General features: G+C 41.1%; 1 protein-coding gene, 1 non-coding gene and 1 pseudogene across 3 annotated transcripts in view; all 3 read left to right on the top strand.

The window, feature by feature from the left end:
* Positions 1 to 22174, top strand: part of ARMH3 (armadillo like helical domain containing 3) — a 170878-nt gene that overhangs the window by 129832 nt on the left and 18872 nt on the right. For both annotated transcript variants that reach the window (XM_029932439.1, XM_029932438.1), the window contains exon 24: positions 5146 to 5224. In XM_029932439.1, coding sequence (XP_029788299.1) covers positions 5146 to 5224 — 79 coding nt within the window. The remainder of the gene's footprint in view (positions 1 to 5145; positions 5225 to 22174) is intronic.
* On the top strand, positions 14460 to 16629 carry LOC115304120 (annotated as a pseudogene).
* LOC115286122 lies at positions 18129 to 18235 on the top strand. Its single transcript, XR_003905879.1, has one exon. It is a non-coding gene; the product is annotated as a U6 spliceosomal RNA (small nuclear RNA).

Genomic DNA, 22174 nt, shown 5'->3' with positions numbered 1-22174 from the left:
GATGCAAATGAAAGGAAAAATCAACATCTCTTTCTTGGCCACATATGGCCTACTCTACTGTTTTTTCAGACACTCGCTCTGTTCAGTGTAAGTGTGCTCTCTGTATGGCACAGGCCACTCAGAAACCCCTGAAGATCTTTCCTTATTAAAGTCTGTGTTTCTCACTTAGTAAAGGCTAAAGGGCCCAGCTCACTCTGCCTGGGAAACTGGTAACCCATGTAGCTACATGGGTGGCATTTATGACCGGGACTTTGTAGCACAGGAACCTCAGGATCCTGTTCAAGAAGAGAAGGAAATAATAGCCCACAGTATGAAAGGTTCAGAGAGAGGAAGTCACCTACAGAATGAGAAGCAGACTTTATCTACTCTACTACTGTATGCTTTGCTAGAGACTGACTCTGGCCTTGAGGTCTGCTTTGCTCAAATGCCAGGGTCCAGTGGAGAGTAGAGTATCCATGTATTAGTCTTCTGAATGGCCATAACACAGTATCATAGACCAGGCATCTTAAAAAACAGATGTTTGCTTTCTCATAGTTCTGCAGACCAAAAGTACCAGATCAGGGTTCAACAGGGGTCACTTTCTGGTGAGGACTTTCTTCCTGGCTACTTGACAGCCACTTTCTGCTCTGTGTCTTTACATGGTGGAGGGAGGCGGAGAGGGAGAGAAGGAGGAGACAGAGCAGAGTTGCCATATCTTCTTTCTGGTACACTCAAATTTTAGACTTAAGCATTAGACAGTTGCTGTCTGTTAGGTTTTGATCAGTAAAATGAGAGCTACTGTTAGAATATGTCAGAAGACCCCCCCCCGCCACATACACACCAAAAAATGTTCAGAGAAGATAGTAGTAAATCCCTTCAGTGGGAAGGGAAACCTAAAGAAAAGAGAGGCTCCTCATTTATAAATCTAGTCCCTCACTCATCTTTCTCCCACTGACAGGCCGTCAGGCAGAAATCTTATTCTAGGACCTGGCCAGGTGGGGCAGTGTGGGGTCACGGCCCAGGTGAGCCCTAGTAGGCTGCAAACTTGCTGGGGAAGAAGCTCAGTATTTTAGTTACTGCAAAGGCATGTGTCACTCAGTGTGGGCGGACTTAGCCTGGTTTCAGTGTTTTGTCATCTCTTTGCTATCTCAGAAGAAATTTCCATTTCAACAGTATGAAGTCCTGAGAACTTTAATAGGAAGCTTCCATGCCCTCTCTGAAATTCCTTGCAAAAGAGCCTGGAAAGAGAACAGCCAGTGTCAGGCTATTTTTCTTACCTCTGAGGCTTAGTGCCTTGTACCTGGCATCTCCAGTAGATCAGATTAGTACTCAGATTTCACAGGTAACTGTCCAAAAGAGACAGCAAGAAAAATAAAGCAGAGATATGTACTCTATGCCCTTTGTGGTACTGGGTTAGAGACTGACTGGATTTACACTGTGCCACCTCTCTCAGGGTGGTTGTTGTTGTTGTTTTAAGTTTATTCATTTATTTTGAGAGAGAGTGTGAGAGAGTGAGCTAGCAAGCCAGGGGCAGAGAGAGAATCCCAAGAAGGTCTACACCGTCAGTGCAAAGCCTAATGCAGGGCTCAGACTCATGAACTGTGAGATCATGACCTGAGCCAAAGTCAGGGGCTTAACAGACTGAACCACCCAGGGGCCCTTTCTGTCGGGATTCTAAACAGTCCCTCCCCATGCCTGGTGAGAGGGTTCAAATGCTTGCCGAGATCTGTGGCTCTTGGATGGGAGTGTCACGGGGAGGTTGGAGGATGATCTTATCCTCATTCCAAATTCCCAGAGTGGCATATCTGTCTTACCCTCAGGATGAACGTGCTCAGACAATATCGGCACATATGCCCTGCTGACGTAGACCGTCCATAGACCCAGCTGGCACTTGATGGGTATAACTGTGGGAAGGGAAGGAAGGAAGTATACTTTTTGAGGAGAATACCTTCCAGGCTTTTCCTTTTTCTCCCTCATTCCCTTTCTCTTCCCTTCCTCCCACCACCTCCTCCCCGTTCCTCCCCTGCCTTCTACCTTCCTGCTTTCCCTTTCTCCTTTCTCTTTTCCTTATTTTCTTTTTCCTTGCTTTCTTTCCTAGGGAGAGAATTCCTCAGGTAGAAAGGGAACGGAATTACAGCATCCTCATCAATTTCATTCCCAAGGATTCCTTGTCCAGACCTCACCAGTTTCCCTGGGCTGCTAGCCAGGCCCCCATGGCTGCTACGCTCCCACCCAGACGGACACAAGGATTCTTTGGAGTTCTCTGTTCTCCAAACCTAGGCAAATGAAAACAAACAACCCTCGTTAGTTCATCTGAGTCAGGGTTTTTTTTTTAAAACACTTTGTCAAAAAAAATTTTACTAAGAAATTTAAGGAAAATCTGAAAAAAAAAATACCACTATAAAACCATGAAATGAATGTGTTTACAGAGTTCAAATTCTTTTTCCTAAATTAACTGAGATTTTTAACAGTAGATTAATTTGGTTACCATGTTTTGTTTTCTTAATCCTTGTCACTCTTGGATGCTAGGCCCCATGACTCACATTCTGCCCTGGATTAACTTTAACTCGGTACTGCTGCTAGGTTTGGTGGGATGCTCAGTTCCTCTCTAAACCTCCTCTCTTATCTTCTCCTTGCGTGTAGGCTTCTGGTTTTCCTTTCCTGCTCCTGGACTGTTGTCATCCTGCCAATATCCTCAAAATTTCACCTTATGAATGAGAAAAATATTTGACCCCTACTTGGTCCAAATTCTTTCCCACTTTGGATTCAGACCAAGCTAAAACCTTAATTTGCAGATAACATCTCTACCCTTTTGGGGACTCCCTAGAAAAACAAGTTACCAGGATTCTTCTCTGTTCCTGACCCCCTACTGTCCCGTTTGATGTATTCATTGAATATTCATTGAGTACCAGCTGTGTGCCAGGCACTGTGCTAGATGTTTGACATTGCCTTATTATATAAATGTTACAAGAATCCTCTTAAGATTTAGTCATTCTTTCGACAAACATTTATTTTATGCCTACAATGTACTATTCCTGGGTACTGTACTAAGTGCTAAGGTAGGTGTTATTCCCACTTTTTTTTCCCTCTGAGACATATAGCTTCCCCAAAATCCAAAATAACAAATGGCCAAACCATGATTTTTTTTTTTAAGTTTTGGCTTATACTTTCATTACCCATATTAGATAGATGAAATGGTTCAAGAATTTTATACTATCAGTAAATTATATTAAAAGAAAATAATTGATTTCTTTTGTGCTACCATACATTCACATGCATGTGCATGTACACACATATTTTAATAAACTTTTTATTTTGGAATAATTTTAGAATTATAGAAAAAGTACAAAGGTAATACACAGAGTTCTTACATGCCCCTTAACCAGGTTTTCCTCATCTTCCGTTATCATGGTACATTTATTCAGCACTAAGAAACTGGCAATGATACATTATTGTTAACTAAGCTCCGTATTTTATTTGGATTTCACCAGTATCTGTTAATGTTTTCTTTCTGTTCCAGGGTCCAGTTCAGGGTATCATATTGCATTTAGTTGTCAAGTCACCCCAAGATCCTCTCGTCTATGATGATTCCTAAAGTATAGTTTTTCATGACCTTGACAGTGTTAAGAAATACTGGCCAGGTATTCTGTAGAATGCCCCCAATCTGGTTTTGTCTCATGTTTTTCTTATGATTAGACTGAGGTTATGGATTTTTGGAAGTATATAACAGAACTAAAAGTGCCCTTCTCAAAAGATCATACCAAAGGTTACATGGATACCAGATTCATGCCATATGAATCACTGGCAATGGTCACTGTCATCACTTGGCTAATCACATAGTATTTGCCAAGATTCTTTACTGTAAAGTTACCATTTTCCCCTTTTACTACTCTATTTTATTCTTTGGAAATAAGTCACTAAGTCTGGCCTACTCTCAACGGGAATGGGAACCTAACTCCACCTCCTGAAAGGAGAGTATTCACGCATATTATTTGAAATTGTTCTGTTAGAAAGATTTGTCTCAGGTCATGATCCCAGGGTTGTGCGATCAAACCCTGTGTCGGGCTCTCTGCTAAACGTGGAGCCTACTTAAGATTCTCTCTCTGTCTCTCTCTCCCTCTCCCTCTCCTCCTGCCCCTCTCCCCTGCTCGTGCTCTCTCTCTAAAAAAAAGAAAAGAAGAAAGATTTATCTCTTCTTCCCATTTATTTAATCATTTTTGTATCAATTTGGACTTATGCTAAACTCTGATCTGAAACCTGTGCTTTTTCTGTTACATGAGTTAAGAAGTGACAAGGACCTAGATATACACTGAAGTATTGGTTTCAGGGAACTTTATTTGTTTCAGATTGCAGACGTTTTTCTTCTTAGAGAGAGAGAGCATGTGCACTCAAGGGGGAAAGAGGGACAGAGAGAATCTTAATCAGGCTCTGTGCTCAGTGCGGAGCCCGATGTGGGGCCACAATATGGGTTTTAATCCCACGACCCTGGGATCATGAGTTGAGCTGAAATCAAGAGTTGGAAACTCAACCGACTAAGCTACCCAGGCACCCCCAGACTTCAAAGATTTTTTAAGAACTATATTTGATAAGACTTGATGACCTTGAATGTGAGGGTGATGGAGAAAGAAGTGTTTGAAAATGACAGTCAGATTTTGAATGGCTGGAAATAACATTTTGGTTTGAAATTATTAACTGGCAAGTAGGAAGATTGGTTCTAGGCTTTGATAAAGCTCAGCTTCTTCAGAGATTGTCTTTAGCCTACATATTGGTCTAGCTTTACCAAGTACCCTGTTCTCCCAAGTCAGAGCAGAGAAAACTACTTTTCTTTCTCACTGAAACACCAGGGCCCCCTAGTGGACAGCCCCCTGGGTCCTGCTTCTTGCCTGAAGGATGCTTGGTTTTGTTTTTTGTTTGGTTATGAGATCTTCCCCCTGGTTCATTGGCAGAGACACTTGATTCTCCTCTTTATCTAATACATTTTAAACACTTCTTATTTCAGAGTTATCCGTTCAGCCCCATGTGACGTCATGTTCAATAAAAAGATAGTTACCTGACAATCACTCCCATGTCCTCACACTGTAAACCAGAGGGTTCTCGGTACTTATATTTTTTAATTCATTTATCTGCTTCTTCCATCTGATGCCATATTAATCTTAATTTTTTCAGGGCTATCATCAATCACTTTAACCCCAAGATTGAATCGTATGCTGCTGTGAATCACATATCCCAACTGTCAGAGGAGCAGGTAAGCCACACCCTCCCCAGAGTCGGTGGCTGGCATCAAGCAGTTATCTTCTCTTTGATGGCAGAGATATTCTGGGACTGAGCTTCTGGCGGCAGGAGCCAGGCTGCTAAGAGCAATTAGTAAGGGATCTGTTGATAATACTTTAAATATAGAGTGATGGCTTTTGCTTTTGTCCATAGGAGGAGTTCATTAATTGTATAGCAGATACGTAGGTGAACATTTGGTGAATTATTATTTTAGAGTGGGTGATAGGCATTTCTTTTTTTAATTTTAGGCAGAGAGTCATTTTTATTTTTAAAAATAAGAAATGAGAACTTAGAAATGGATAAAACTGCCAATTAGAAAAACCCTGAGTTCAGCTTAATTTGATGCTATTTGGCTTGTTAAAATATGAGCCCTCATTGGGGCAGACTTCCTTAGTAATTGAGTTCTATTTGCCTTGAGCAATTATTTCTGAGCAGGTTCTTCTATGGTATGGACTGGGTTGGAGATGCAGATAGCATTAGGCGTTTGTTTGCCTTGAGCCTGGCCTGATTGCCCCTCTCCCTCAGAGCCCGCACTCGGCTGGCTCTGCATTATGTAAAAGTACAGATGGGGCTTTAGCGTGGCATGGGACTGAACTTGTTGTTGCGAATGAGACTCTTGGTTCTGTTTTTAAAAGCACCAACTGAGACATCCTATTTACACAATCTCCCTTCTTTCCTACTTGATTCCCAAGTCGGAGGACCGGGACAGTCATGAGTTAAGGGTAAAGGTATAACTTCCAAACCAATAAAATAAGCTCTCCCTTTTTTGCCGGTGCATCAGCAAAACCCTTCTCTGAACCTTTGCCGGCAGAGCCAGCCAGCTATGATGTGAGCACGCGTTCCAGTGTGTTCCTAAAAGCTGTTCAGTAGCCCGCTCAGTGAGGCACCCGGCAAGCCTTTTCCTAACAGGCCTCTCAGTATTCCCACCGGTGGCTTTTTCCTCAGCCAGATGGATAGGACTCTATTAGTCTGTTGTTCCCTTTGACATATTTGTTCTCTTTTGTGAGACCAGCTGTGAGAATCCATCCTCTTATTTAAACTGCTTTCGTAAATAGCTTTCATTTTCTTTTTTTCCCCAAGTCCTGTTCTTTGATGCCATTGCTCTCTGTGAGGCACTTCAAGATGCTACCTTTTTCCTGTTGGACCAGTTCAGATCAGTTTTACTATATGGCATTTTTATGCAAAAGAATTCAACATCTTGAGTTTTGTATAATAAGGGAAAGGGTGACTTTCCTATCACAGTGAGCTCTGGTTAGTCTAAAAGCTTTAAAAAAAAAAACAAAAAAAACAAAAAACAAAAAAAAAGGAAGACACATTTTCCCTGTCAGCCACGTGCAGTATTCATCCCCCAGCAGCTTGGGAAGGTCAGGCTGAAATCTTTCTACAGCAGTAGCAGCCACAGACCAATAATAAAAATCCATTCTGGCGCATGAGGCAATCTGGAAAAGGATGATTAGCAAGCACGTGTCCTCACCCTCCTCCAACTTCTCTCAAAGTTAAATGAAGTGATGAAAGTGCCTCTCAGAAAGAGTCCACAAGCCAGAGATGAGGAGATTTCTATGGGGAGGGAGAGTACACAGTCCTATTCAAGAATGGAGAAGGGATGGCCGCTCGGAAAGGTTTATTTAGTGAATAAGTAATTACCTGCCTGGTGTTTGCAAGGTATGGTGCTGGGTAGTGGGGATCCACGGTGCATAATCTAAGTGTGGTCCTTGCTCTCACAGAGTGTCTGTACACTACTCTCTCTCTTAGCAATCCTTTTCACTTTGGGAGTGGGGGAAGGGTGTTGCTATTCTGGGACCCTTTTCAAAACTGCCCTCAAAATACTTGTGGCTTCTCTTCCCTCGCAGACTTGAAAGGGCTCTAAATGACAGCATTAGGGTGCACTTGGTTTTATTCTTAGCACTATCAGATTAGAAGATTTGACCGCCTTGTTAATCTCCAACATGTGTTGGAGCACTTCTTCTCCTTCACTTCTGAACATCAATGCTACTATCACTCAATGTTAAGTGTATTCACAGTTTCCCCAAGAGCTGGCCATGGGATCCAGTTGGGCCCAGTAGTTGTTAGCAGCAAACTAAGTAGAAACAGAAAATCAGGAACTTAATCCCCAAGTAGATTCTAAAGTACTCCTAAAAAAAAAAAACCAAAAGCCTTGAAGACCACGGCTAGGTGTTAACTGGAATTTATAGCACTTAGTAACACAGCAGACAAGAGAAGGCTCTTTGCAGGATCTGCTGGCCCAGCCTGCCATTTTCTTCTGGCAAGAGATTTGTGAATTTTTGAGTTCTGACAGCACCCAAATACATTCCAGCCTCTGTATGAGGCATTTCAAAGTGACCTTTGTAAATTCATTATTGCTTATTGAACGAAGCCCATTCTCTTACACTGGATCCTCTTTTCCGATTTCCAGAAGGTACGTGACATTTTTCTGTTACTTCTCATTGGCTTCATGGAGGGTAGAGCTTTCTAATTAGTCAGTACCCTCAGTGTGACTGAAAGGTTGTTCATTATCTAGTGTAATAAACTGCATGCATTTTTATATTTTATACACACGTATCACGTTTGTCCCAGGTTGATGGTGAAGCTTGTTCGTTTTGACTCCTTTTTTGTGTGTGTGGTAAAATATACATAAAATTTACCATTTTAACCATGTTTAAGTGTAGAGTTCAGGGGCATTAAGTACATTCACATCGTTATACAGCCATCAGCACCATCCGCCTCCAGAACTTCTTCCGTATTCCTTACTGAAACCCTATGCCCATTAAATGCCAACTGCCTGTTTCCCCTCCCCCTGACCCTTGTAATCACCTGACCCTTGTAATCACTGTTGAACTTTCTGTCTCCCTCTATATGTCCTTTTTCTAAAAAAAATTTTTTATTTATTTTTGGTAGAGCACAAACATGGAAAGAGCAGAGAGAGAAGGACAGGGGACCCGAAGTGGGTACTGCACTGACAGGCTGACAGCAGCGAGCCCAATGTGGGGCTCAAACTCACAAACCATGAGATCATGACCTGAGCCGAAGTCAGACACTCAACCGAGTGAGCCACCCATGTGCCCCATTTTTTTCCCTTAAAGACGGTCCATTTTGGGGTGTCCTGCTGGCTCAGTTTGTGGAGTGTGTGACTCTTGATCTTGGGGATTATAGGTTTGAGCCTCATGTGTAGAGATTACTTTAAAAAGTATTTTTAAATTAAATTGTTAAACAAAAAAGAAGGTCCATCTTTCTTAAAATTCATAACCAGTTTTTGACACCTGTCCCCCAGATTTTAACAATCACTGGTGTAGCTCCTTTAGTAGTAAGTACCTCACATTTTCCTTGTCCCTGAAGCCATCAGACCTTTGACAATGCCCATTGAGGATCTTGCGTTCCTTTTAAGCTATTCATTATTTGTTTTGGTTTGCAGATGCTATGACATATTGATTTATATCAGCTCTGATTTCCTACTAGGCAAATGAGGGCTTCATGGTGGAACTTTATGGAAGATTTTCTAGAGCTCTGAATATCTAGAGTACATAGTTGCAATTTAGGATTCAAGTCAAAACCTTCTCTGGGTGCCTGATTCCTTAGGCTTTTAATCACAGTCATGACCAATTTTGTGACTTTGAAATATCCCATGGGAAAGCAAATAAATGGTTGGCCCACTCTTGCTTTCTTCAGCCTTCATTCACCTATCAGTATTTTAGCATTTAGCACCTGCTCTGTGCTTCAGTTTATGCTAAGCATCTGAGGAATAGAGAAGTATGATAAAGGCGATTTGTTCTCAAAGGATGGAATAAGTTCAAGACATGGCTTAAGACAGCTTATAGAGAGCTGACCGGTACTAGCAGTGGGATCTGTGAGCTCTTGTTAGAGGAAAACCTTTGCAGCTGTGGTGGTCAGGAAAAGCCAGATGGAGGAGAGAAGAAATGAGTTGCACCTTGAAGGAGCAGGGATAGGAAATGGATCAAAGAAGAGGCATAGATCATAAAACATACTCAAAGCCAGGACCTGAAAAGGACAGAAAGAAAGGAGTAGAGTCCTTGAGTTTCTGTAAGCCTTGTCCTTGGGTCACAGGATATCCAGAGGCTGGATGACTTAGAAATACACTTCGTCATTTCAGTTGTCATCTCAGTCCCCATAACCCACAATGTACTGATTCTCCTCCCTGACCTAATTGTACTGCCTTTGATTCAATTCATAAGTGTTCATCAGAGGCCTCGTATGACCCAGCCTCACTGGTAGGCATGTGAAAGGCCTAAAGGGCAAACCAAATTAAAAAAAAAAAAAAGGTAAAAAGCACATAACAAAATTTACCATCTTAAATGTGTTGATGTGTGCACCTCATTGCACTGTTGATCTCTAGAACTTTTTCATCTTGCAAAACGAAACCCCTATCCATTGAACAGCTTCTTTTCACCACCTTCTCTTCACCCCCAGCAACCACTATTCTACTTTCTGTTTTTTCAAGTGGACAGACCTTTCTTGAAACTGGGGTTCCTTCCATCCACATGGTCCAGGAGCCTACTAAACATTTCTCTGCATATAGACTTGGGAATTTTCCAGGAGGATCAGCAAGGTGGTCTGCTGGCATCCCCATATGTCACAGGACCATAGGACAATGTTAGCAGATGCTTACGTTTTCTACTTTAGGAATTTTGTGGAATTTTACCTCCCATTATCTCTTTAAGTCTCCACTCTCACTAGGGCTTTGGAGTTTGGATTCAGAGGAGGCATGTATAATATTGGATATAGCAAGAGGTATATTTAAAAGTATGATGACAAAGCAAAGAATATAACTTATTTGTAGGAGTAGATTAAAGTAAATTTGGGAAATAAGAAATGCTTCACATCTAAATGAGTGAAGGTTACATTGGGAGCTAGTATACTTATTAGTAATCTTTCTAAAGTTTTTTTGATTTTCTCTTGATCCTAAGATAAGAGCCACTACAAATAAATGCTAGGAATTTAGAAATCTAGTGAAATCTTGGGACACCTGGGTGGCTCAGTTGGTTGAGCATCCGACTTCAGCTCAGGTTTGTGGGTTCGAGCCCTGTGTTGGGCTCTCTGCAGACAGCTCAGATTCAGCCTGCTTTAGATTCTGTGTCTCCCTCTCTCTCTGCCCCTCCCCCACTCATCCTCTGTCTCTCTTTCAAAAATAAATAAGGATTAAAATTTTTTAAAAAAGAAATTCTAGTGAAATCTAGCTTTACTTTCCCAAGGAGTCAGATATTAATAAAAAGAAAGTCCTAGTCCATGGGGCAAACATTGTTAGGGGCCTCGGGTGGCACCCATTACTTAAGATCATCTAGGAGGAAGCAGAGAAAGATCTTGGGGGAAATATCCTAAGTCCTTCAAGGCTTGTGAGGAAAATGGAGCCTGATATTTCAGCTTGAGAGTTGTTGGCCTTAAGTGTGCGAGTGAATATTTAACAACCGTTGTTGGGAGGGGGGCTGATTTGTAGTGTCGGGTGTGGACGCTTCTGCCATGGCAACCAGTGAGAAGCCAAGTGGCTTTCACAGTCCTTGAAAATCTGTCAGCTCTCACCGGCCAAGCATGTATGAGCCAGCTCTAGCACATTACTGGTTGTTGAGGAACACTGGGAGAGGGGCCTGTAAAGTTGTGAAGCAGGACTTTCCGAGCAGGGAGTGAGTGTAGAGCATTTCCCCCATGAGAGCCGCTGATAGAAAAAGTTCTCCCTGGGGCAGTTGAGAGCTCTGAGTATTCCACTCTGAGAGTCCCTGTGATGTTTTTTCATCTTAGAGAAGGGCCTTAACCTCCATGTAAAGCAACCTTGACAGAGACACATGCTGGATACCCAAGATTTAGGATTCCTATGATAGCCATGACTCAGTTTCCTGTACTCCGCACCATGTTTTTCCACAACAGCCTCTAGTTTTGCACTGCCTCTCTATAGCCCTGAGTGATGGTTGCTGTGTGAACTCTTATTGGGTGCAAGCATGGGACACAGCATTGGCTGTCTGAGACCCTGCCTTCCTTGTTGCCTTCATTTAGACTCCAGCTGAATGTTGACTTGTTTGGCAGGAAAAAGCTTTGATTGGAGTTGTTGGTTAACTGGTTTCACTAAAACAGGAAAGACAGAGTCAGAGGAAGAGGGATTTTCTTATAAGCTGCTTAGCCTTGGAAATCAACTTTACATTATATAGGGCATCTTAAGAAGGTCCAGATAAGAGGGTAAGCTGATGATGTGCTGCTAGGACGGCCATGGTCCATGCCAGAGAAAGGGGAGATCGTTTCTTGGATTTTAAGAGGACACAAATAGATAACAGGAAAGGAAAAGCTAGTAGTTCTTGAGCTAGGCACTTTTATATAGGTTATTTACTTAATTGTTACATCAACCATTTGGGACAGGTACAGTTATCCTATAGATGAGGATGCTAAGGAGCCTAAGTTATTTGCCCATGGTCGCACAGCTGTTTGCGCAAATCCCTAATGTGAGCATAAGGCTGTCTGACCCTGAAGTCTGAGCTCCTTCCATTTCATCAGGCCAGGCATGTGTGACAGCTTGAGCTTGCCAGCTCTTCCGAAGGAAGGGGCAGGCCAGGGATGGGAAGGTGGAGGGAGAAGCAGGGACAGTGCAGATAACAGGGCTCATGTGGGGGGCGGGGGGCGGATTAGGAAAAGGTCCTGGTTTGGGAAGAGACCATTCAGTTGAGGAAGGAAAGTACTAAACAAGGGCCTGGAGAGTTTGCCTGCCAGTTGGGCAACAATCCCTGAGGAGAGCCTTCTGGCACAGCATGATAACTTTATAAATGAGGAAAGAGCCTCTCTTCCGTCAAGCATGTCAGCAAAGTTACTATGAGAAATAAAGCTTTTCCACAGACCAAAGGAAACATGGTGACTTAAAAAGACAAGATTTTTTTTTTTGGTAGTAGGGAGTACATTTATATGGATCAAAATCTAAACGCACACTGAATTTTAATTGTTTTTAAAGTAGTAGTTCCATTTTGTTAAAACAACAACAAAACAAAGACTCTCAAAATTAATGTCCCACAGCCAAGCTAGATGAATGCAGAGGTCACTGGTGAAGAGCTCAGCTCATTATTCATCTCTGCCACCAACAGCATTTTCTCCAATTAAATACAAATTTTGAAGTGTGCTTTACATGAGCTTCTGGTCTTCTGTAGTCAGGTTTCATCACCGCTGAGGCTTCATTGGCAGTGCACAGAGGAACAGTGTTGGGGCTTGTAGGAATTCCAGAATTTGTCAGCTTTTCCAGAGGTTACAGGAGACAGCAGCCCTTGCTTCCTTGGTTTACTATAAGAAGGATCCTTTATTCCAGTTATTAAATGAGAGTGTACAAGTAGCACTTTCCTCTTCAGTTTGTTTTTTAGTCCCCTCCTCCCTTCCAAAGTTCCCTTGGGAACTTTTGTTTTATTTCTACCACAGCCCTTTCTTCAGGAGGCAGCTCAAAAGTCTATAAGGCGTGCTAGAAAGAGCACGGTTTGCCCCAGTGGTAACACCAGAGGCCCAGATGTCACCTGCTGTAAGTCGTGCTAACAGGAAGTGTTTTGGCTGGGGACCGTAAGAGTTCTTGGACCTCTCCCAGTGATACTGCACAAAGGAGGTTGCAGACTTAAAAATGACCCTCAACTACAAGGGAAACTGTGGATGGCTCACTACTAGGATTTCTGGTAAAGAATTCTGTCTTTTAGGGAGGGATAGATCCGGGAGTCCTGGCAGGGAGGCAGAGACCCATGTCACAATGCTTGTGAGTTAGGAGCAGAGACGATGTTTTCTCTCTCCCTCCGTGATATGTTTCCAAAGAAGGAAACCTCAGGTGGGAAGGACAGAGACTCTTGCCTCTTGGTTCGAGCAGGGAGGAGTGGCCTGCCTATAATAAGCCACAGGGAAGGAGAAGGCCTGATGCAATATTTGTGTGTCATGGTCCCCCCCGCCTTCATTTCCTTGGCTGCCTCTTGGTGTAATTGCATGCCTAGCTTGTGGAGGGAAAGGGCCTGGGCACTGGGCACATTGGATCTGTAATTAGTGCAAAGAAAAACTTTACAAGAGCTGTCTAGGGCCTCGGCCAATAAAGTCAGGGAGGTGGGTCAGCTGCCCAGGGAAATTAAAGAAAGTCACTGTCACCACTCCTTTAACTAGCTGATGGCCTCTCACTAATCACCCACTGTGAGGTTCATTATCTGATCCACCTTGCTGAAGGACAGAGCCAGTCTGTCAGATCAATAAATCTCAGGGTAGTGGAAAGCCCTTTGGTAGCAGGCTTGAAAGACATGGACGGACTGGGAGAATTGGCCAACTTATATTGGTTCTGAAATTGAGTTTAATCCTGAAGTGTATGAGATGAAAATAGAAAGAGTTAAAAAAGGAGGGAACCTTCTTCGTGTTATATGCAGAGTGACTGTATAGAGGAAACAGTTACCTTTTAAAAGGCATCATCTTTTTAGCCTAAGAGATTTGTTCACCTTTTGGATCCTTGTTTCCAAACAATTACATTGGATGATTGTGCCCTGGAGAGATATCCAGGTTATCCTGGACAGAAAGTCACTGTAAGCACACAGTAGGAGAGGTGCTCATTCAATAGAGTCTGTGATTTTTGTTACCAGGCTGTTATTTGTTCTAGTTCCTGGGCTGTTTGCTTGTTTTCTTTTTTTCAGCCACTTTGAGCTAAAGTGTTTTTGAAAGACAACCAATCCTTGCCTCTCAAGGAAACTCTCAAGAACCTCCTTTGGTCTAAGAATTCTCTGCTTCTGAGTGTCTTTGGTTAGTGCAGTAAGACAAAGAATCTGTGCCCTAGCCTAAAGTTCCCCAGGTTAATTTTTTTTTGGTGCAAAAAGTATAGTGTTGCTATGTGCCAAGCAAGGGGCTATAAAAAGTGCAAAAGTCATACCTGCCTTGAAGATTTCAGAGTATAAGAATCAGCATCACTGCTTCTTGGTTAGACCTCTGTAGACCTCACTCAGCTGATGTATGCAGCATGCTTGCAGCGGCCCCACTTGACCCTTTATAAACCTAAGGACAGATAAAACCTGCCTGTTCTCTTTGTACCCTAGAGAAATATTGCCTCAGAAATCCATAAATGGTTGGCCAATGACCCGTATTTAGAATGAAATTTCCACAAGGAGAGTCATGATCATTTCATATCTTTTTTTTTTTTTGCCTCAGTTTCATTAAAAAGGCAAAATGAGAACCTTCATTAGATTGGTAAAGACAGGAAGGACACTATAAGTCCCCGAACTTGGCAAATGATTGAATTTTTCAGGAGGTCCAGGTAAGTATAGCCACTTATAAAAACTTCACGTGGCTAGTGCCCACTTGAAAATTATTCCAGACACTGTTGATTGCCACCAGAGCCCGACTATCTGTCTATCTATCTATATTTTTTATTTATTTTGTGGGGGTGGAAGAACATGGAGAAGAGGCAGAAAGAGAGAGAGACAGAGAAAATCCCAGGCAAGCTTCATGCTCAGCGCAGAGCCCAACACAGGGCCCCTGAGATCATGACCTGAGCCGAAATCAAGAGCCGGGTGTTTAAGTGACTGAGCCACATAGGTGCCCTTACCCAGAGTGCATTGAATTTGTCAGAGAGGATTTCTAGGAGTGGAGGAGTGGAAAGGAGGAGCACAATGAGGAGAATCCTTGGCATTGTCAGAATACTGAGAACTCCTAACTTAGAGTTACTTTTCTCTATCAGTCTGAATCATTCTTGCCCCAACCAAAAATGGAATAGTAAGACCAAAAAAAGACAAGCTTACTGCCATAGCCGTACATCTATTTTTTTTTTATTTTTATTTTTTAAGAGAGAGAGAGCATGCAAGCAGGAGAGAGGAGCGGAAGAGGGAGAAAGATAGGGAAGGAGAGAGGGAGAATCTTAAGCAGGCTCCACCCGCAGTGCAGAGCCTGACACAGGGCTTGATCCCACAACCCGGGGATCATGACCTGAGCTGAAATCAAGAGTCAGACCCTCAGCCAACTGAGCCACTCAGGTGCCCCCATCTTTTTTTTTTTAAATCTAGCCATGATTTACTGACTTTTTGTAAACTTTATTGAGGTATACTTGACATAGAATATCATGCAAATACCTATATCCACTGTCGACCCCCACTCCCACCCCCACAACATGTAGAACATTTCCATCACCCAAAAAAGTTCTCCTTTAGAGTCCGTCTTAATCAGGAATCTGGCCCCTAAGCAACCACCAATGTCTTTTCTGTGTGCTCTTTTGTGTCTGAGATTCATCTATATTGTGACACTCTTAGGTATTTACCAAAAGAGAAATGAAAATATGTCCACTAAAAGACTTGTACACAAATGTTTATAGTAGCATTATTATAATAACCAAAAACTAGAAACAACCTAAATGTCCATCAGCAACTGAATAGATTAAAAAATGTGATACATCCTTATAATAGAATATTACTCATCCATAAAAGTACTGATACATGCAGTAGTATGTACGACTCTTAAAAACATATGCTAAGTGAAGAAGCCACACACAGAGACCCAAACAATTCCATTTATTTGAAATGTCCAGAATAGACACACCTATAAAGACAGAAAATAGATTAGTGGTTACCCATGGTTAGGGTTGGGAAACAGGATGGGGAATGACTGCTAAGGGTACAAGGGTTTTTGAAGGGCTGATGAAAATGTTCTAAGTTTAGATCCTGGTGATAGTTACACAACTATGTGAATACCCTGAAAGTATTGAGGAGCGCTGGGAACTCAGTTGGTTAAATATCTGACTTTGGTTCAGGTCATGATATCGCAGTTCATGAGTTCGAGCCCCATGTTGGGCTCTGTCCTGACAGCTCAGAGCCTGGAGCCTGCTTAGGATTCTGTGTCTCCCTCTCTCTCTGCTCCTCCCGTGCTCATGCCCTGTCTCTCTCTCTCAAAAATAAATATTAAAAAAATTTTTTTAAGCATTGAAGTGTATACTTTAAATGAATTAATTTTATTATATAAAAATTATATCTCAATAAAGATCTTTTTAAAAAATGCAAAACTATTTTCAAAAGTTGTTGTACCATTTTTCATTCCAGCTGACAACCAATAAGTTTTAGCCACTCCACGTTCTTGTCACACTTGGAATTGTCTTTTTAACTTCACCCATTCTGTGGGTATGCAGTGCTCTCATTATACTACGGACATTACAGTTTAAGAAATTATTATTGCCTTTTACCTTGTCACATCCAAGTGTGTTACCAAGATATGTCACATCCAAGGTGGGTCACCAGCAGCTCTCCTAGAGCCATTCGAGGAAATTTGGCCAGGGTTCTTGTTCTGCTCAAACCTGCATGGTCTGATCCAGAAACATGGCCTTGAATATGCGCTGCTGTCTTTTCGTCAGTGTGCGAAGGATATAGGCTTCATTAGGTTGGATTAAGTGAACTTCCTTGAATGGGTCATCCAAGATACCTACCTGACTGTGGATATCTAAGAGACCTAGCTTAATGCTAACTCACTGTACATAAAATAAAAATACTTCAGTTATGGTTCCTTAAAAAAATAAAAATAGCTTACTATCAATTTTGTTTTGCAGGATGACAAGTGATGTTGAGCAGTTGTCGTTTGCTTATTGGCTATTATATACCTTTGATAAAGTGTCCAAATCATTTGCTTATTTAAAAAATCTGTGGGGCGCCTGGGTGGCCCAGTTATTTAAGTGCTGGACTCTTGATTTTGGCTCAAGTCATGATCCCACACAGTTAATGAGATTGAGCCTGCCCCGTGTCAGTCTGTGCACTGACAGCACAGAGGCTGCTTGGGACTCTCTCCCTCTCTCTCTGCCCCTCCCTTGCTTGTTCATACACTCTCTCTCTTTCTCAAAATAGATACATAATTAATTAATTTAAAAATCTGTTCATGGGGCACCTGGGTGGCTCAGTTGGTTAAGCATCCGACTTCAGCTCAGGTCATGATCTCATGGTTCGTGAGTTTGAGCCCTGTGTCGGGCTCTGTGCTGACAGCTAGTTCAGAGCCTGGAGCCTGCTTTGGAATCTGTGTCTCCCTCTCTCTCTGACCTGCTCGCGCTGTCTCTCTCTGTCTCTCAAAAATAAATTAAAAATATAAAAAAAAAACTTTAAAAATCTGTTCATTTGTCGTGTGTGTGTGTGTGTGTGTGTGTGTGTGTGTGTGTGAAGGGATTTTGTGTATTCTGGATGCAAGTTCTTTGTCATATATATTTATTGTAAATATTTTCTCCTAGTCTGTGGCTTGCCTTTGCATCTTCTTAATGATGTTTTATAATGTCGAGACATTTTAATGAAGACCAATTTTTTTAAGTTTATTTATTTATTTTGAGAGAGGGATTGAGAGAGCAAGCGCAAGCAGGGGAGTAGCAGGGAGAGAGGGAGAAAGAGAAGTGCAAGCATTGGGATCCACAGTGTGAGCACAGAGCCTGATATGGGGCTCGAACACCCCAACTGTGAGATCATGACCTGAGCCAAAATCAAGAGCTGGATGCTTAACTTACTGAGCCACCCAGATTCCCTTAATGAGGACTAATTTTAATTTAATTCAACATTCATGAAGATAAATTAATCTTTTTGTAATGATATTGCTTTTGTGTTTTATTTAGTAAATCTTTGCCTACTCCTAGTTGTGAAATTTTTCACCTGTATTTTCCTCTGTAAGTTTTATAGTTCCAGCTTTCACATTTAGTTCTATGGTCCATTTCATGTTAATTTTTTTTAAGTAATCTCTGTATCCAACTCAGACTCAAGACCCCGTGATCCAGAGTAGCGTGCTCTACTGACTGAGCCAGCTAGGCACCCGCCCTGCCTTTTTCCTACATTAATTATTTTGTGTGTGTGTGTGATAAGAGTAAATGTTCATTCTACCCCCCCCAACATATACAGTTGTTACACTGTTGTTGTTGAAAAGACTGTTCTTTCTCCTATTGAAGTGCTTTGGCACTCCTTTGGCAGCACAAATGCTAAAATTGGAACAGTGCAGAGAAGATTAGCATGGCCCCTCATGCAAAGATGACATGCAAATTCATGAAGCGTTCCATATTTTTACTAGAAAAAATTGTTTTGAACATTCTAGGGTCCTTTGCTCTTCCATGTAGAGAGGAGCTTGTTCATTTCTACAGAAGAAGCCTGCTAAGATTTTGATTGGAATTGCATTGACTCAAGATGAACTTGGGAGAATCGAACACTTTGATAATATTGTTTTCCAATCCATGAACATAGTATATCCCTCCATTTATTTAGATCTTTTAAATTTTCTCATCAATGTTTTGTAGTTTTTTTTAGCATTCTCTACATACCTATTTTGTTCAGTCTATCCCCAATTATTAATTTCTTATGTTATATAAATTATATTTTTATTTTTATTTCCAATTTTTTTTAGTGTGTAGAAATAGAATAGTTTTATATTGACCTTTTTTCCTGAAGCTTTGGTAAACTCATTTATTCTTTTCTTAGAGTCTTTAGAATTTTTGTGCTCACAGTCATACTGTATACTGATAACTTCAGTTTTTATTTCTTTCAAATTTGTACGTCTTTGATTTCTTTTTTTTTTTTTTTAGGTTTTTTTTTTTAACATTTATTTATTTTTGCAAGACAGAGCGAGACAGATCATGAGCAAGCGAGGGGCAGAGAGAGAGGGACACACAGAATCGGAAGGAGGCTCCAGGCTCTGAGCTGCCAGCACAGAGCCCGACTGGGACTCGAACCCACGAACTGTGAGATCATGACCTGAGCCGAAGTCAGACGCTCAACCAACTGAGCCACAGATGCACCCCATTGATTTCTTTTTCTTATTGCACTGGCTAAGACTTCCAGTAAAATATTAAAGTGGTAAGACTAGACATCTCTTTCAGGTTTTCAAGAGAAAGCATTTGGTGTTTCATCATTAAGTAGTGTGTTAACTGTCAGTTTTCATAGAATCCCTTTATTGAGGAAGTTTCCTTTTATTCCAAGTTTATTGAGAATTTTTTTATCATGAGTGGATGTTGAATTTTGTCTGTGCTTTTTCTGCATATATTGAGATGATTATATAGATTTTCTCTCTTTTTTTAAAGTTGTTGTTGTTGTTTTTAAGTAATCTCCAAACTCAGCATGGGACTCAGACTTACAACCCCAAAATCAAGAGTTGCATGCTTAACTACCTGAGCCAGCCAGGTGCCCCTGGATTTTCTCTTTATTATGATACAGATTTATAGTGATTGATTTTTAATATTAACTTAACCTACAATCCTGGTATAAACCTCTCTTGATCATAGTATAGTATTTATTTTATATATTACAGAATTTGAATTACCAATATTTTGTAGATTAGCTTTACATCAGTGTTTATGAGGGATGTTAGCTCCATAGTTTTCTTGTGATGTCTTTGTCTGGTTTTGATCGTAGAGTAATGCTACCCTATAAAATAAGTTGGGGTGTAGCAGAATTCTTGCACAGAGAGTCGTGACACAGGCTTTTCTTTCCAGGAAGTAACTATTCCTGCCAGCACCGCTCAGTTGGGTTTGTACCCAAAGAACTGAGCCTCAAATGCCACATGGCATAGTTTTTTTTTAATATATTTTTAACTTCTTTGTCTCCCATATATGACATACAAACATGTAGTCCAATTAAGTGGTCTCATGTTAGAAGGTCATGAAGGATGTTGTCACATACATGTATAACCAGGTTGCCTTGAGGTTTTTTTTTCTTTCCTTAGATGCTACCACAGGGACATATTCCTTTCTTTCTTTTTATTTTATTTTATTTTTTCCTTTCTCCATTTTAAAAAAAGTTTGTGTAGAAAAAAAGCTTATTTAGGATTGTATCATTTCTTGCTTAATTGAGTAATAGAATTAACCCATGAGGGCATCTGAGCCTAGAGTTTCCTTGTAGGAAGAATATTTTTTAATTAAAAAAATGTTTTTTAATGTTTATTTATTTTTTGAGAGAGAAAGACAGACAGAGTGAGAGTTAGGGAGGAGCAGAGAGAGAGGGAGACACAGAATCTGAGGCAGACTTCAGGCGCAAGCTGTCAGCATGGAGCCCATTGTGGGACTTGAACTCATGAACCACGAGATCATGACCTGAGCTGAAGTCAGACACTTAACCAACTGAGCCACCCAAGCGCCCTAAGAATTTTTTTGTAAAGTTTATTTATTTATTTTGAGAGAGAGAGAGAGAGCAAGTGCAGGGAAGGGGCAGAGAGAGTAGAGAAAGAGAATCCCAAGCAGACTCCATGCTGGCAACATAGACCCCAATGTGGAGCTCCATCCCATGAACCAAAAGACCATGACCTGAGCCGAAATCAAGAGTTGGATGCTCAACTGACTGATCCCCCCGTGAGAAGAAATTTTTACCTAACATTTTATTATGAAAATTTTCCAACATACAGTAAAGATGAAAAATTATATAGCAAATACTGACAAAACCACCTAGATTCTACACTTTACTGTATTTTATCACATAACTGACCAATAGGATGATCTCCATCGATCTATTTTATTTTTTATGCATTTCAAAGTAAAATTATATATACTGGTATACTTCTGTGGGAAACATTTTAATTATTGTGTTTTTTTTTAATAGACTTAGGAATAGTCAGATTTTCTACTTGTTCTTGAGCCAGTTTTAATAATTTGTGTCTTCAGGAAGTTATTCATTAATATGGGTTATTAAACTTATTGGTATAATTTGTTCTTGTATATCCTTTTGTTGTTGTTGTTTTGTTGTTGTTGTTGTTGTTGTTTTATTTTTGAGAGAGAAAGGGAGAGCACATGAGTGGAGAAGGAGCAGAGAGAGGGAGACAGAGAATCCCAAGCAGGCTCTGTGCTGACAGCCCAATGCAGAGCTCAAACTCCTGAACCATGGGATCATGACCTAAACCAAGACTGAGAGTTGAGAGTTGATGCTTAACCAACTGAGCCACCCAGATACCCCTATCCTTCTTTCTTTTAAATGCCTATAAGATTTACCATTCATGATGAGTAATGTGCATGTTCCTCTCTTATTCCTGACCAGTCTGGCTATAGGTTTATCAATTTATTAATCTTCCCAGAGAATTAGTTTTTAGTTTCATTCATTTTCTGTTATTTTTGTGTTTTCTATTTCATTGATATATATGATTATATTTATTTCCTTCTGTTTGCTTTGGTTTAATTTGCTCTTCTTTTTCTGATTTCGTGACATAGAAACTTAGATCACTACACTAATTTTAATTCTTTTCTTTTTTTTTTTTTTAAGTTTATTTATTTACTTTGAGGGAGCCCAGGAGACTGAGCAGGGGAGGGACAGAGAGAGAGGGAGAATCCCCCGCAGGCTCCTCACTGACAATGCAGAGACCACTGGGGGCTCGCACTCATGAAGCTGAGATTGTGACCTGAGCTGAAACCAAGACTCAGATGCTTAACTGACTGAACCACCCAGGCACCCCTCTTATAATAAAAATTTAGTGCTATGAATTTCCCGTGTTAGCAACAGTCTTCAAATGTTGGTATGTTGTGTTTTCATTTTCATTCGCTTCACAGTATTTTCTCATTTCTTTAGTGATATTTAGAAATCTTATGTTTCCATTATGTGGGGATTTTTTTTTAAGTTTATTTCTTTTTGAGGCGGGGGGCAAGAGCCAGGGAAGGGCAGAGAGAGGGAGAGACAGAAGATCCGAAATGGGTTCTGTGCTGACAGCAGAGAGTCCGATGTGGGGCTTGAACTCACAAACTGTAAGATTATGACCTGAGCCAAAGTCAGACACTTAACCAACTGAGCCACCCAGGCGCCCCTATTGGGGAATTTTTTAAAAAATGTTTATTTATTTATTTATTTAAACTTTTTTTTGTAATGTTTTATTTGTTTTTGATACAGAGAGAGACAGAGCATGAGAGGGGGAGGGGCAGAGAGAGAAGGAGACACAGAACCGGAAGCAGGCTCCAGGCTCCGAGCTAGCTGTCAGCACAGAGCCTGTCGCGGGTCTCGAACCCATGAACGTGAGAGCTGACCTGAGCTGAAGTCGG

The sequence above is a fragment of the Suricata suricatta genome, chromosome 2 (genome assembly GCF_006229205.1).
Source record: "Suricata suricatta isolate VVHF042 chromosome 2, meerkat_22Aug2017_6uvM2_HiC, whole genome shotgun sequence".
In the NCBI taxonomy this organism is placed as follows: domain Eukaryota; kingdom Metazoa; phylum Chordata; class Mammalia; order Carnivora; family Herpestidae; genus Suricata; species Suricata suricatta.
Note: the sequence above shows the minus strand (reverse complement) of the source record. Positions and strands in the feature narration are given on the sequence as shown.